This window comes from Gavialis gangeticus, unplaced genomic scaffold (assembly GCF_001723915.1).
Source record: "Gavialis gangeticus isolate Ggan-Ray unplaced genomic scaffold, GavGan_comp1, whole genome shotgun sequence".
NCBI lineage: Eukaryota > Metazoa > Chordata > Crocodylia > Gavialidae > Gavialis > Gavialis gangeticus.
In genome coordinates, this window is record NW_017728980.1 from 12,235,643 (window position 1) to 12,251,471 (window position 15,829).

Genomic DNA, 15,829 nt, shown 5'->3' on the forward strand with positions numbered 1-15,829 from the left:
ACCAGTGAATCCGAGACAACATATTACTTTACTCCCTTACAGCGACAACAGACTACGCTGCATCTCCAAAAAACCCAGTAACCCTCTCTGGATACAACTCCAAGAACTAGCTTTCCCTGCACAACTCTGCATCTCTCAGCCCTGCCTAGCCTGAGCTGTCTCTGTAGCACATACACAGGTCCCAGCATAGGGAGAGGAAGGGTGCCTGTTACAGCATGCTCCCTAGGCCAGGGTACCCCCAGGGCCTGAGTCAGATGAGACCATGGGAGAGCAGAAAGGCAGACACGGTCCTAGGGGTTCTCCCTGCATACATGGGCACACTCATGCCAGCACACATACATGCACATACTTGTTCCAGCTGCCCGTGCTCAAGTCTGGCGACATCGGGCTTGAGGCTGGGAGGTCTGCTTCTGCTTCTGGCCATGGGAGCTGCCTGGAGAGAGCGAAGGCGCGTGGCACGTCCCACCGGGCTGCAGGGACCAGTCTTCTCCAGCTGTCCAGCGGGGGCTGCTCCAGGGTCCCTACTCCTGTGTGAGCCCAGCCAAGGGGGTGCAGAGAAGAGGGGGCTCAGAGGCTTCCAGCCACAAGGCAGTCTGGACCCCCAGCCTGTGCCCCGGCCCCCTGACTGTCCGTGAGACCTGGGCTTGGGGGCAGCAGCAGCCTTGGGCTGTGCCGTTTGCTGAACAGCCGCATCCTGCAGAGTGCGGCTATATGGGAAGCCAGGGAAGGCCGCCTGCCCAAACACCCTCCCCCGGGGCCTGGTTCAGATGAAGGTTGAGCTGCGGTGCTGCCTCTAAGGCCCTCCAAAAGCAAAGGGCCACAAGCCAGGCGGCCACCGGGCAAAACCCGCACCAGCACCTCAGAGCCTGATGTCCTCGTAAAGGGGCCACAAGGCTGTACCCAGGAGGCTGCTCACCGCCCCAGCAAACTTCCACCATCCGAAGGCGTGCAAGAGCTGTGCAAGGGGCAGGCCAGTGGCCCCCATTGTGGGACCCCTCCTCTGACCTACTTTGGGAGGCAGAGCCTTGCTCCAGCTGTGGGAGGACCTCTAAACCCAGAGGATGGCTGCTCCCCTGCCCTGTGCTGGATCACACCCACGCGTGGCCATGGGCTGAAGGCAGATCTGCCTGTAGCACCACCTCTTCCAGCCCCTAGGGATTCCTGGGGAGGCTTGGCCCCCCAGGGATAGGAAGGGTTTTCCTAAAATCTTGTTGATACACAGAACTCACACCAGATTAACTAAACTTGCCATTGAAATGGGGTTAATTAATCTGGTGCCAGCTCTCGGGCAGACATAGTCACATGGGCTTAGCAGATAGCATGCGTCCTGCAGACACTGGAAGGAGATTTATGCTCCGTTTTGGAGGATCAGTTCACTCTCTCCTTGAGTCCAGGTGTTTCCGTATTTCTCCTCTTTGCTAACAAATGCAGCCACATGCCCAGACTCCTGCGCCTGCTTATGGCGGAGCTGGGATGAGAATGTAGTTAGATGCTTTCTGCGGATGCTGAGGACAGCACAAAGCCTCCTTAGCTGTTACCTGATCTCCTGCTCTACTCACCACTGGGTTAATATAAGTATGCAGCAGATTTGGAATAATGACATGGACATGAAGTCAGTGATATTTGTGTCTGTTTATTGCTGGAATAGGGTGTACAGGTAGCTCTTGCTGCTGGTTCCTGCTGCAATGCCATTTCCCTTCCAACCAGAATTCACTTTCCCCAGAGTATTCTCCTCAAATGACTTTGTGAGGGCATCAGGTGAGGCCACATGCTTTTGCTGTCAAGGTGCCAAGGTACCCGGTCACCCAGCCAGCATAGCAAGCGATACCAGACCATCCTACTAAACTCCAAAGAAGGTCTTTGTCTTCCATAGAAATGCTCAGTATTTCCTGCCTATCGCACCCTTTAGCTTCTGGGAGGAGTTTGGGGAAGACATTGCTGCTTTTCTCCCCTGATTCCCCCTCTCTCAAGAGCAGAGACCGTGTCTGGAAAAAATGGGACAGTGCCAAGCCCACTGCAAGGACCCAGAAAATAACACTGCTGTTACCTCAGTTGAATTAACCTGATTTTGGCCGTGTGATTAAAAGTACCTGTAGGTCAACTGGCCTCAGCTGCAAGAAAGTCTTGCTGTTGCCTTTCATTATACTATGAGTCACACAGACACTGAATGTGTTTGGCAAATTTTGATTAACCCCTCCAGGCTTTCTTGAGTCTGTCTCAAATCTGCTTGACTTCTGCTGCATCCGAATCAATAGACATAAGCCATTCAGAGTCCAGGTTGCATTTTCAGTCTTTGTTTAATACAAACAGTCAGGGAAAGGGAGGAGTTCAAACAAGCTAAAACCATCACTAAAATGCACGTGAATTCTTTCCCCACCACTCTGACAGTGCACGGCAAGGTCTAACGCAGCAATTTCTCAGTTTGTGAGCAGCCTGGCAACAGCCCTAGGGCTGTCCATGAGCAGTTTGATTAGCTGCACACTACGAATTAGATTAACGTAAACCTGGTTCCCTACACTGTGCTTCTGCTGCATGAAAGATGTCTGCAGGTGGCCTGCTAGTGAGCTGTGTTGGCTCCACTGCTCTGAGTTCAACACCAAATACATCCAAGTTAAAAGATGTGAAAAAAAATATATAAACCAACTTGTGCTCTTACTTCCACCCAGACCCCCTCCACTGAAAGCAGAGGTGGAGTTGGCCTGTCCCATCTGCTGTCATTCCAAGCTGTATGCACCCAGCCTGCTGATCTGAAGGGCAGGCTGGTTGCCATCGAACTCACCCTTTATGAGCAGGGTGTAATTCTGCCCTCAGTTATTCCCCTGCATCTTTTGTGGCATGCAAAGCAGCGCAGTAATGGAAACCTGCTTGAATGTTTCTGTGGGTGATGCATGAGCCAGAGTGGAGACCCGTTCTGGCGTGGCGTTGTCAGGGTTATTTTTGTCATCAGAGCAAGAAGACACAACTCTCACGTACACAGGGTGGGACTCCCTGGGCAGTCCCTTGTAAATGCCACCCGGTCAGCCTGGCTGTGCGTTGCACTGGCTGCCACAAATACTGCACACAGACTGCAGGGCAATGGGGAATCACACGGTGGGAACTGACCAGCTGAGTAGGAAGGGACCTTTGCAAAATGGACCCATACTTCAGAGTTTTAGAGTGGAACAACTGAGGACATCTGCCTGTAAACTACTACCTGATGCCAGGGGGAGTATCTGAAACAACATCTGTTAGGGATGCCTGGAGGCCTCTCCCTAGAAAATATTTTTCTAGTTCAATCACCAGATCTGGCCTTGATGCAGAAAGTTCCTGGGCCTGCATAATGCCGGCAATCAGATACTATAGCCCTGGGTGGCCCTAAACTCATTGCAGTGATCTGGTTTCACTCCCATACAGTCAGTGGTGGTTCTCCTCTCTGTTCCTCCCAAATATCTGTGCATTCTTGCAGGGTGAAGACAATCTGAATTTTTAATGTTCAAAAAACCCATCCTGAGGTATGGGAGGGAAGAAATCTTCCCTGTAAAAAAAAATAAATAAATCCCAGGGGCTTTTCTACAGTAAAAATTCAGAGTTTTGTTGCACATTGCCCTTCAAGAAAGCTCTCCTCTATGTGATACCAAGGTCATAAGGGTCCCATGGCCGGATTTGTAGCCCCGGGGCACTCATAGTGAGAGCTAGGTCTTCAAAAGGTCTCAGCTCCCAGTCAGGCCCTGGATAAGGGACAGATCTTGTCCATGTAATGTACTGAGCCATCTTGGAAATTTGGCCTGAGTAAGTGCCTCTGTGAGCTGTTCTCTAAGTAAAGGTGTCCAAGCAGGAACAATACAGGCTACAGGGAGATGGGCTACGTGGAAACCCGATAGTCTGGAAGGATGAGATGGGCCTGCAGTGAGACCCACTCACCAGGGCAAAGGGACTGCAGCATCCTGGCACAGAGGGGGTTAATCCTGAGGTTTATCCCTGACCTGCAGCATTGCTTTGTAAAGCAGATTAATGACAAGGTTTTGCTTAAATACAGGCAGGGCATTGCTGTGCTCTAGAGGAGACCGAGTAGCCTCAGAGCCTGAGTTCACCTGTGGTTTTTAAAAGCAACAGTCGCTAAAAGAGCAGTGAGATAAGGTCTGAGCTGTGACAAGGACACCATCCTTTAAAAGGGGATATTTTTTTTTTGTTTTAAAGGAAAAAAGAGAGAGAGGCACTTGGCTCTACAGTGCAAAACAGGCAGAGCAAAACATTAGCAGAGCGGGGGTGTTATTCAAAGCAAACAGGGATTGATGAGGCGGTTACAGCACAGTGCCAGCGAGGACACCACAGCTCACATCTAGACAGAGGTCTTTGGTGAAATGAATTTGGTGACCTAGGCTCAGTTCAGGGGTTTTGGGGGAGTGTGTATGCATGTGTGTGGCAGATTGGCATCAGGGACCCCAGTGCTCTGCAGTGAGTATGCAGAGGGGTGGTCACGATATGGCAACTCTGATGAACTACTGTCGGCAGTACCAAGTTACTGTAGATATTTGCAGGCAGTGGACAGCGTTGGTGCTGACAGAGCAAAGCAAGGGGCCTTTTCTTAATTAATGCCTGGAAGTGCGTTACATTTCACCGCTGGTGTTCAGGTTCCCATGGGAGGTTCAGCCACAGTTCGAGTCTCTTAACAGTTCAGCAATTCTGGACTCCCATGAACGAGACCTTCGTCCGGCTGCACTTCAAAGGCACTGTGATGCCAAATCTTGCATAGATCACTGCTTCTGGAGAAGTCAGTCCACAGGCAGGCCTCAAAGCTCCTTCGGTGGGATGGAGAAGCAGCCTCAGTGGAGGTAAGTCGTTTGATTCCACCGGTACCATGAGCTGCGCAAAGGAAAAACATAATAGATGCAGATACAACCTGGTTTTCCCCTTCCCCTGCAGCCTGAACTGATCTCGCTCACCAGCCCGCATCAGGGCGCGATCCTCTGGAGCCGAGGAAGCAGAGCAGCCACTGCAACACTCAGCTGCTCTTAGTTTACTTCCTGGTTTCTTGGCATCACTGATGCTATGAGCCATGCTGGTTGGTAGAAGCCATACAGGAACTACAGGTGGGCATGGCATGAAACATCCCCTGCAGAACGACTAGAGATTTGGATCTGTCGGGTGGCTCAGAGCTTCTGGGATCTCTGAGGCTGGGCTAGATTTGACAGGGGAAATTATTCCTCCTCCCTGCTTTACCTGCTGCTGCAGGATTATTCTTGTGTGTGTGATGGGTTGGCTGTGGTGGGGGAAGCTGGAATTAAAGGACGGAGTCTAACTAGGAAAACCAGCAAAAGAAAGCGTCGTTGTCCCTGGAGGAAGAAGCAAGCACCATGGCTACACTCTATATCCTTTTACATGCTGAATTCATGTAATTCATATGAGCTTCATTGGAGCTGGACTGTTCACAGTGATGACAGGTGACAGAACAAGGAGCAATGGGCTCAAGTTGCATCAAGGGAAGTCTAGGTTAGATATTAGGAAACACTTGCTCACTAGGAGGGTAGTAAAGCACTGGAACAAGTTACCCAGACAGGTAGTAAAGTCTCCATCGTTGGTGGTTTTTAAGACATGGCTAGACAAAGCCTTGCCTGGGGTGATATATCTGCAGCTGATCCTGCTTTGAGCAAAGGGCTGGACTACATGAACTGCTGAGGTCTCTTCCAAACCTACTTTTCTATGATTCTAGCAATTTTCACTAGCATGACTTTTCAAAGCAAATGCAGCTTTTTGAAGCAGTAAATAGCCACTTCCCAGAATGAGAAGGAAACCACCCTGCAACACAATGGCTTCACTTAGCCTGAGTTTTGCTGCAGTTTCCAGCCCTGCAGTGATCTATTTAAGCCCTGAATGTTCTCCAGGCTCTGATCCCATCATGCCTGGACATCACCAGGGAGTGAACCTGGTGCTCCGTGTTGCCTTACCCAGAAGAGTTGAAACTGGATGAATTCATCGCAGGTTTGGAGTGGCTCTGGGATGCACTGGGGCTACTGGCATGGAGCACTGTGCCAGGTGAGGAGGGCCGGCTGGAGTTCCCAGGGGAGCACGACGATGTTACTGCACAACAGGAGAGGCCAGAATGAGGTTTGTATCTTGGGGGTAGTTCTCTCCTCCCCTCCCTCTTCTCTCCTTTTCCTCAGTCCTTGCTCACTGCACCAGCAGGCACATTTAATCTGGCACCCTGGCCCTGGGCTGTGCCCAGCCAGACAAGCGGGGCTCAGGGGGCATTCTCCCCGTGATGGAGCAGGGCTGCTGGAGCAGATGGTTCCTTCAGCATGAGATCTGCCAGCCCCAGAAACATCAGCACTCTCCTCCACAGACCCCCAGTCCAGAGCATGTGTTTCCAGTCCAAAGCCTTATGGTAACCGTAGGAGGCATAAATGGGGTAGGGGAATGAGAGAATGGCAAGAAGGGAAGACAGTGAAGGAAGTAAAAGAATGGGCAAGGAAGAAATTGCAATGAACCTCAAGCTGGAGCAGATAAGTCTTGTTCTTGAGCACATCACACCAACAGGGGTAGGCTTGGACTTGTAGATCCAGGGCCAACTCCCCCCAACTATGAGGGTCATTTGATTACAGGATTCTGCCTTGGTCAGCCGTAAATATCTGCTTGGGATCTCACGGGAAAAGCTATTCCAGTGAGGGGACTGTCCCCAGGTTGGCCAGAGGGAGGATGCAGATTTTACCCTTTGCTGTCTTTGACCTTGAACTTGGCCACACTGAGCAACCAGTCAGGGCCAGACCAATGGCCCATCTCATATGGCGTGAGGATGCTGGAGCCCGAGCAGCTCTCGGAGCTAAACCAAGTCCTCAGCACTGATAGATGAAAGGGAGTGTGGTTCCCATGAAGGAAATGGGAGAGGTACCTTCCTGCCTGCTGGGCTTACCTGCCCCTGGCATGGTGCTATGGACTGGGTTGACTGAGGGAGGTCCCACGGACCCTGAGGTAGAGACCTGAAAGGGAACAGAAACTGAGTCAATCAGTGACTTGGGAAGCACAGAGATCCTGGAACACTGCTCCCTTCCTCTTTCCTGCACGCCCCCATACAGATCTCTCGTCCACGTAGAGCTGAGACTCATATGGATGGCTCTCTGTGTAACGCAGGGTACAGCCCACCTCGCCACTAGATCGCACATGTGCAGACACTGATCCTGTTGTACCACACACGTGCACACACACACACTCTTCCCATAGTGCAAGAGCAAATGGGTGCAATCTGCAGTCTGTAAGGCAGGGTTCTCAGTGTGTGGAGCACCACAAGCCGTGTCTCCTCTCCCAGTAGCCATCCCTGGGAGCAGCTCCCCCCTCGTTCATGAGCACATGCCATTGCTGTGTTAACTAGGGTGATTGCTTGCCTGGCTGAGGAAAGCTTAGGGGAGGATTTGTTTATTTTAAGTTGACTTAGCGTGAGAAATGTTCTGCCCTTTTTCTAGAGGACAAGCACTCTTGCCACCTCTCCTGGCATAACTAGAATACCCCCTACTCAGTGCGACTCCCAGCCTCTGGCTGTGACAGGCTACATACACCTCTAGACAAGGACCAATTAGCTCTCCTTTTAACAAAAATGGTTGAATGCAAAGTGCTATAAAGACATTCCTTGGTCCTGCGAAATCCCATCCATTTGCTTCAAACTGCAACAGCAAAATCCATGATGGTGCTCATCTGACATCCACCCCAGCTGTGTCTGGACACCTCGAGATCATTAATAAAGGCATCCAGAAAGGAAGTATATTAGCTCCCTGAGGCACAGTGAGATTAAATGATTTGCCCATGTTCACTACAGAGAATTAGTGGCTGAGCAGGGACACCAAACTATAGCTCCTGAGTCACAAGTCAGTGCCTTCAACTACCAGCTAATGCACACAGGACCAGTCCACACTAAAACAAGGCTTAATATTTTAGTTCTAGTCCATTGCATCCAAGCTGCTAGAATAACATATCGTTCCTCTTGTTCTGGATTTTAACACAGTTCATGCTCTTGTTTTTCCTCTGTCCTGTATGAGTCCTATCCGTAACAAAGGAAGTTGTAAGTGATATTAAAAACAGTTGTATCCAGATGGCTGGATCATTGACTAGTTCGGGGCGGGGGGGCAACCTTTTTAGCCCCATTCCTTCCTCAAGTGCCACCCCATCCCCTTTCTCTGCCCAACCTGCTGCTCTGCTTTCTGCTCCCTGCCCTTCCCAATCTGCTGCCCATGTCACTTGCAGCACCCATGGTGCAGGGTGCCCACCCCTGAAACAGTAACTGATTCTGAGCACATAGGATCCTGGCAGAGCAAGAAGAAATGAGCAGTCCAAAACTGGGGAGCTATTCCTAGTCTGTAACTAGACAATGCTAGTCATACTTTTCTGCCTGTGGATACACGAGACTTTGCACCATTAAACTCTTCTGCAATGGGGCTCCATTTCACCGTGTTTTACCTGCAAAGAGACGGAGATGCATGGTCTTGACTCGAGATTTACAATGCTGTTGAGCCCCTGGCCTGTGACACTCAGGGCCTTTCCAGTGGTCTCAGGTTGGACTCGCATGAACAGAGGTACCCAAACTACTCGTATGATCTTGGCCTCCTCCCTTGCAGCCCTTCTTACTTTGCTTCTTTGCAGAACTTGTTGGCTGCTTTTGCTGCCAATTCATCTTTTTGTCTCTTTAATTAGGGGATGTCTGGGTTTCTAATAGGCCTTTCTTTCTGGTTCTGATTCGTTTACATCTAAATAAGTACATACAGCAACTTGTCGAGAATGGATGATTAATAGCTTATGAGATCGTACTACAGCTAAGGCCTTCATGCGAAAACCTCATCAAACCTCCTGCTTGGGGGGCTCACTCCAACAGGAGACCACCCGATTTCAAGATAGAAGCATCCCTTATGAATATGCCCAGATACGTCCTCCCCTCCTATAGCGTATGAACCCTCAGTGCCTGCAATACGGCAGCCAGGCTCCTACTATGCCAAGTCTGTTAGCCAGCAGCAGGCTGCTCCCACAATGCCCATGCTGCTGCAGGGGTCCATACCCCATTACATGAATAGAGGTGACACTGTCCACAGTGACTCTTGCCAACAAAAAAATGCCTTTTGAGCAACAAACAGCAGCAGCATATGATGATCTCAGAGACTATTCATGGGAAGAACGTCTGCAGATGCTTCGGCAGCAGCATTCACCCCAAACACCCAACACATCTATTAGAGTCTCAGCAAGCTACAGGCCTGCCTTAACAAGCAACTGCCTGATGCTCGTGGGTGGAAAAACAGGCAGCTGCCCTTTGATGTTCAGTGCACCCCAGTTGAGATGGCAACTTCTGTTAAGCAGTGAGACTGCAGACCACTCCCCTGGCACCTCCATCCACGCAGAGGAGGAACAACCACCTCTCCAGTTCGGGATTGCAACACCAGTCTGTAAAGGTGCATGGAGTTTCGGGGATGTGGCTTTTTGCTCCCAGAATTAGCAAAGAACCTATGCACCTGCTCAAGTGAATTCAGCTGAGTTAAGCATGGCCTTAATGCTCTCTTGGATCAGGGCAGAAAGAAAGAGGAGCCACTTGAACCTGTTTTGTAGTTTGCAGCCTAATGCTCCATCGCCCATTCAGATGAGAGCAGGCCCCTGGAGTGTCATTTAAGTAACATATTAAAACATGACAGAGGTCCCTGTGCTGCATGCTGGGTTTGAGATGGTGGGAGCTGGACATTTTTAACCCTGTTTCCCTGTAGATTTATCTAGGTCTAACTGTCATTGTTAAACAGGATTTCCCCCCATTTTAACTGATCGCAAAGTCATGTTTAACACTGGATTAGATAATACAACTCCTCAGGGTTGTGCTCTACTACAGCCTTATTTCCTAGTAAAAACAAGTCCAGTATGTCCTTCATCTATGCAGCCCTTTCCCTTCTTTCAAGACAGTAAATCCTCTGACTCTCACCACTTTATTCTGCAGGAGGGTAAGGGATAGTATTGGACTTAGGTTTTGTCCCAAATCCCAGACTCAGCCCAGTATCACAGAGCAGTTCACTGCCTCATCTCAAATATCCTGAGGTGAGCTTGTGACCAGCACTGAAATTACAATGGCCATCACTAGGCTTCAGAGTCAACACCACTAGGCTTCAGACTGTGGCAGTCCTGATCAAACTATGGACCACATAACAACACCCTGCCCTCTATACAAATGTGATGGTGACATTGCAGAGGTACATTCCCTTTCCTCAAGAGCATTAGACTGGTTAACTAACCTTAAACTGGACTTATAATTGTTGCTCCAAGTCAGCCATAGGAAAGAAGAAGAGTCAACCTACTGAGTGGACACAGTCCACACCTTCAAGAACCAGCTTCTGCTAATATTTAACAGTTTTTCTGTGCAACGTTAAGGGATCGAAGCTTGGGATCAGACCCTCAGAGAATAAGTCTAGGCTGATTTACACCCACTGGGATGCTTGATTAAAAATCAAAGAAAAGGAGAACAGAAGTGTATATTCCACAGAGATGGACCAGGCTATGAGACCAGTGCAAGGCTGGTGTGCTGGCTACCAGCTCAATCTACCCCCCTCAACAGCATCTCCACCCAGTTCCCCACTCATTTTCCTCGGGGCGTGCATGGGAGGAGATGGGGTGACTCAGAGAACAGAGCTGTTTTCTCTGCGTTGGTACCAAATTGAAGCCCTGACGAGAAGATGTTGCACTGCGGGAAGTGGAGGGGATGATTCAGCAGGCAGTGCTCAGCCCAGCGAATTGGGCCAGTGCCCCAGGGAGCGCCTGCTGGGAGAAGCACTGTATTTTTGGATGCACTTAAAAGTGAAGGAAGCCCTGCCCACTGGTTCCTTGGGCATCCATGACCTGTGAGGTTTTTTGCTCCCTTTTCTAATCTACTGCACAGTGCTTGCACCCTCTGCACTGTGGACAGTTCAGAGATGATCTCCACTGCAAGAAGACCCATCTCCTTACTACTCTATGGTACTTCCTGCTTCACAGACAGTAACGGGGAACCCCCCTCCCCATGCCTTGGTCCAATGGATCTCACCAGTCTGGAGTTGTAGATGGGAGATTTAATGGGGGTTGGCACTGGGCAGCTGATCCGCTTCTCCTTCTGGCGCCGGTTACAGAACCAAACCCGAACCACTTCCTTTTCCATGGAGAGCTGCTCTGCGATCAGGGAGATCTCCTCTGAGCTGGGCTTGGGGTTCTGCTAAGAGAGGGCGTTAGGTTAACAAAGAAAGACTTGCCGAGCTGATGTTGCAGCATCAGCAAGTGGGGAGGATCAGTCGAATGGGATCAGACATGGGACTGGGCCAGGGTAGTAGTGAGGGCTGGTTGGAAAATGTTCCACCAGAACACATTTGTCAATGAAAATTGGGGTTTGAGCCACCAGACTAAGTGAGAGGTGCCTGCCTTCTGCCAAAAACATCATTTTTTTTCTTTTTGGGGGCATCTGAATGCTGGAGAACCAAGACAGTCTAATTCTGAATTGCTGCCGTGGTCTTGCATGCTGCTGGAGGCAGAGCTCCCCAGCTTGACCACCCTCTTCTAGGTCACAAGGCAGCTGTAAGACTGCCGGAGGGGACGAAGCAGCGCACTGTGGGAACCTATTCTGATCAGGGGGGCGTCTACATGAGATGCCAACTGCGCAGTAGCCTAATAACACTGTGCAATAGTGTGTTGGGCAAAAACCGTGCTAATGTGCTACTGCGCAGTAGTATTAGACTACTGCGCAGTAAGCATCACTAAAAACCCATGTGCCAGCATTATTGCGCGGTAGTGCGAGTTACCGCACATTGATTTAGTACTTGGTTAACCAAGTGCTAAACTTAATGCGCAATAACTATAACACATTAATGAATGTGTAGACGTGCCCAGGGAAGCCCAGCTCCTGAAGAGGGACCAAAGCACCCCAGAGACAGCCCCCTGAGGCGCTGCAGCTGTGTGTCCAAGCTGAAATATTCTCTTTCCATTTTTCAGCAAAAGGTCATTTTTTTTCCTGTGGAAAAGTAAAATACCATGCAACTACAAGCTGCAGTAAACCCCCTCTCCCTTCCAAAGCAGATTCCCTCCTTTCTCCTTTTGGAGGCCTCAGATGCGCAGGTAAGAGCCGGCAGGGATTTCCAGCTGGGGAATACAGTTCATAACCCACGCCAAGATTTTCCTCTCACATCTTGAAACCTCTTCTCCAGCGTGGAGCGAATGTTGGTCTCAATGCTGGTGCGTTTCTTCCTTTTCCGCCCAAACATCTCGCTCACCAAGGGGTAGGAGCTGGGGGTGCTCATGGAGGAGTCCAGCGGAGCAGATTCTGAGGAGAGGGGGAGAAGGGAGAATCCATGAGGGTTTTGCCCTTGGAATTACAAATGTTCGTTTTGGTTTTAATCCCATCTCCCAAACAAGCTCCCTCGGGGGCCAAATCTTCAGCTGTTTTCAATGGCGGAAGTCAGTGGAACTGTGCTGCTTCACGCCAGCTTGGCATCAGGCCACGCGTTGCTGAAACACTTTGTGTTGCGGTGCACAGACTGAGCAAGGTTCTGGTCAAGCACATGGGTTCCCCAATGGCTTGCAGCCCCGAGGGGTTACCACCCTGCAGACTTCTGCTGGGCCGCTAGCGGAGATCCCCCTTTACATCCTAAAAGGCACGCTCCTCCTAAAACTGACATATTGCAGAGCACTTTGCCAAAGGGCTAGATGGTTGCAGCTGAAGAAAGTGAAGCACAGAGCAGCCAGCTAGCTTTCCTGGTAAGTGGCAGAACCAGGAATAGAGCAAGTGTGACCCCCAGTGAGTGTGTTTCAGGTCTCGCACTGTGCCGCAGGGGACAGAAGTGGTGGTACTGTCCCAAGCTGTGGCTGCAGCTCTAGCTCTCATCTTCAGAGGCCCCATTCAGTCCCCGATGGCACCGGCCATTATACCAGAGCAGCACGGCGTGGCCTACCTGCATCGCTCAGCCACTTCTCCAGCAGGGGTTTGAGCTTGCACATGTTCTTAAAGCTCAGGTTGAGTGCCTCAAAGCGCGAAATGGTGGTCTGGCTGAAATCATTGCCGTACAGCTTCCCCATGGCCAGTCCGACGTCGCCCTGCCAAGGCAGCCAGAACTGAAAGAGTAGCTGAGAAAACCCACTCACAGCCTCCCTTGGCATCAGCTTGTGGCAGGAAGCCACCTTTGTTTTTCCCCAAAATCTCTGCTCGGTGACAATGTGATTAGGATGGGCCCAGCAGAGGAGACACATTTACCCTCTCTCTTTAGGTAACCTGAGCTGGCTACAGTCCCGAGGGAGGGGGGAAACCTGCTCTCTCTGCCTACGTGACTGGTATCACCTACCTGGGTGAGGGGCATCTACCTGGTGGGCTACAGTCTGCCCGGCAACTAGTGATGTATTTCAAATTGGTTGGCCGACAGCCAACAGGAGCTGGCCTCCATTGGACCAGGGAAACGAGGTCACAGGGGCTATATAAGTTAAGACTGCCCAGGAGGAGGGGGCAGCAGCCATGCGGGGGACTCGGACTTAGAGAGGAGCTTGACCATCTGAAACTGGCTCTGTCCCTCATAACTCACGAGCTAGGAACGGCCTGCCTCCAGAGGGGATCTCCAACAGCCTTGGGATGATGCTTGTGAGTAAGCTACTCGAGATCTGGGTAGATATCTAGCTGGCAGTAACTCAGATGCGTGATCCAAAGGCTGCCTCAGCCAGACTGTTTTGCTCTATGGGATTGCTATGATATTGCTCTATCTTGTACCCTATTTTCACCTTCCCCCTGTAATCAATAAAGTTCTCCTTTGTGACCAGTGTGGGAGACTTATTGAGGGGTGGGTCTAAATTATGCCTAAGAGGCCCCTTAGGTCTGCAGACTAAGGGAGACTTTCCTTTTTGGCCCCTGACTTGGGGAAGTGCCCCAAGCGCCTGTACTGGGTCGAGTACCTGTAGGACTATTAGGCCTGTATTTCCCCGAGGACACAGGGCCGAGAGAGTCCCTTCTCGGGGTGGTGGCAGCTTACGTTACCCCCAGGCTAGCGAGTGTGCTCCAGGAAGGGGGTCAGCTGGATGCGAGCCGCCCCAGGGAGGCGCTCGGAGCTGGGAAGGTGGTCGGGCGCAGGGAGGTGGGCGGCTCAACGCAGGAGCCCGCCACACAGCTCATGCTGAGTTGTTTCTCCATTGGCAATGCCTCCAGATCCTCAGCCCACTTCTCTGAGAGCCCTCTGTCTCTTCCACAGCTGGAGACTGACCCTCAGAAAGGCTGTGGCCTTTCTATAGCTGTTCCCCCTGTGCTCTGCAGGTGGTATTCCCAGGAAGCATGCCTGTCTCAAACCCATCCCTTCCTCCATCCCCACATCTGTGCTGACCCCTTCCCTTTTGTGTGCGCATCAGTATCAAATTCTCCCCCCCAACATCAGTATCAAGCCCCAACCATCTCATACTAAGCCCTTCCCCAAGAGACCTCTGTTCGGCCCTCACCTGCGTGAACCCGAGCTTGATTCGCCTTTGCTTGAAAGTCTTAGCAAACTTTTCTAGCTCCTCCAGGTCGCTAGGTTCCTCGCATGCGGCTGAGGATGGCAAGTGCTTTGCAACCTGCAAGTGCTGGGGCACGTCCAGGTGGGCTTCTACTGAGGACCCAGGGAGCCCCGAACGTCCCACTGCCTGTTAAGAACAGAGGCATGATCAGAAAAAACCTGAACAAATGTCTGCATCTCTTTCACTCAGTCATTGCTTAATGCTGTTGTGTGCTGTTGCCTTCTCCACCAGAGGTGGCTGCAAGCTGGTGGAGGGGACTATGATCTTCATAGGTGCATGTGAGAGGCAAAGGGCTGGATGGAAGAAGGAGGGGGTCTCTCAGCTCTGCTTGACTGATGTGTGTGAGGCATCAGAAGTGCAGTCCTAGAGAGTTTGTCATATTCTTACGGAAGTTTTTGGCCCACTGGGCAGGTTCAGGCACTGAAATCAGAGCTCCTCCACAGCCATATTGTGGAGTGTAGCTACCTGGTGGATCTGACACGGCAATTGGAGCCAATCCCCTTCCAAACCCTAGGGACCTTGCCTGAGGGGAAGCAGGGGAGGTGAGATGGAAATCCCTCTGTGGAAGTTTGCTGTGCCTGGAACCCACAAGTATGAATGAGCCAAAGCCACTTCTGCAATCAAGCAGCCATCAGAGCCCAAGGCAATGCAGGCCGGAAATGCCTTGGGGATTGTAAAGATCCTGCCTTTACCCCTGGGTGAGGCAGGCAGCAGAAAACAGTGAAGAAAAAGAAGGGCTGACAACAACGCACAATGGGAACGAGCAGCGGAGGCCAGCACAGGTGCAGTGACTGCAGTCATGATTGCACAGGGACACTGTGAGCACCTTGGATCTAGGGGAAGAGGAGTTAGTAGTTGCTTTTGAAATAGAGGGTCTCATTGAGGAAAGGGGCAACAGAGTAATGCCAGGCTTCAGCACAGTTTGAAAGGGCTGGGAGTGGGAGAAGGGCATAAAAGGGGATTTGTGGCTCCCAGGTAGTTGGTGACGTGGCCCTTGGGGTGAATTCAATTCTACTCCTGGCTGAGGTTGTGGGGATGCAATTACCTGCGAGGCGAGGCTGGGCCCAGGCTGTGAGAGGATGAGGCTGCTTTGCTGCTGCTGGTAGGAGAGAAGGCTTGGCTGCAGAGCTGGTGAGAGAAAGAGATGGACCAGATCAGACGGGCCTCCCTGTAAACATCTAAAATGAGCTGCGTTGCTTAGAGCCGCCGGGCTCCAGATCAGCACGAGCCACAGGGGAGGATCCACTGCATGCTTTATGGGGTGCAGTGGGGTTGGGGAAACTTCATGGCCCATCCATAGCATGTCAGTGGGGGGGTCCCAGGGAAGGCAGGAGTGAACACAGCCTGCCCACCC

General features: G+C 51.2%; 1 protein-coding gene across 2 annotated transcripts in view; it reads right to left on the reverse strand.

The window, feature by feature from the left end:
* Nucleotides 1-4,751: 4,751 nt before the first annotated feature.
* Nucleotides 4,752-15,829, reverse strand: part of POU2F3 (POU class 2 homeobox 3) — a 52,633-nt gene continuing 41,555 nt past the window's right edge. For both annotated transcript variants that reach the window (XM_019510163.1, XM_019510156.1), the window contains 8 exons: nt 15,521-15,603; nt 14,419-14,601; nt 12,900-13,041; nt 12,135-12,271; nt 11,009-11,170; nt 6,887-6,953; nt 5,925-6,057; nt 4,752-4,842 (listed from right to left, as the gene is read on the reverse strand). In XM_019510163.1, the coding sequence (XP_019365708.1) occupies nt 4,803-4,842; nt 5,925-6,057; nt 6,887-6,953; nt 11,009-11,170; nt 12,135-12,271; nt 12,900-13,041; nt 14,419-14,601; nt 15,521-15,603 (947 nt within the window). In that variant the 3' untranslated portion in view covers nt 4,752-4,802. The remainder of the gene's footprint in view (nt 4,843-5,924; nt 6,058-6,886; nt 6,954-11,008; nt 11,171-12,134; nt 12,272-12,899; nt 13,042-14,418; nt 14,602-15,520; nt 15,604-15,829) is intronic.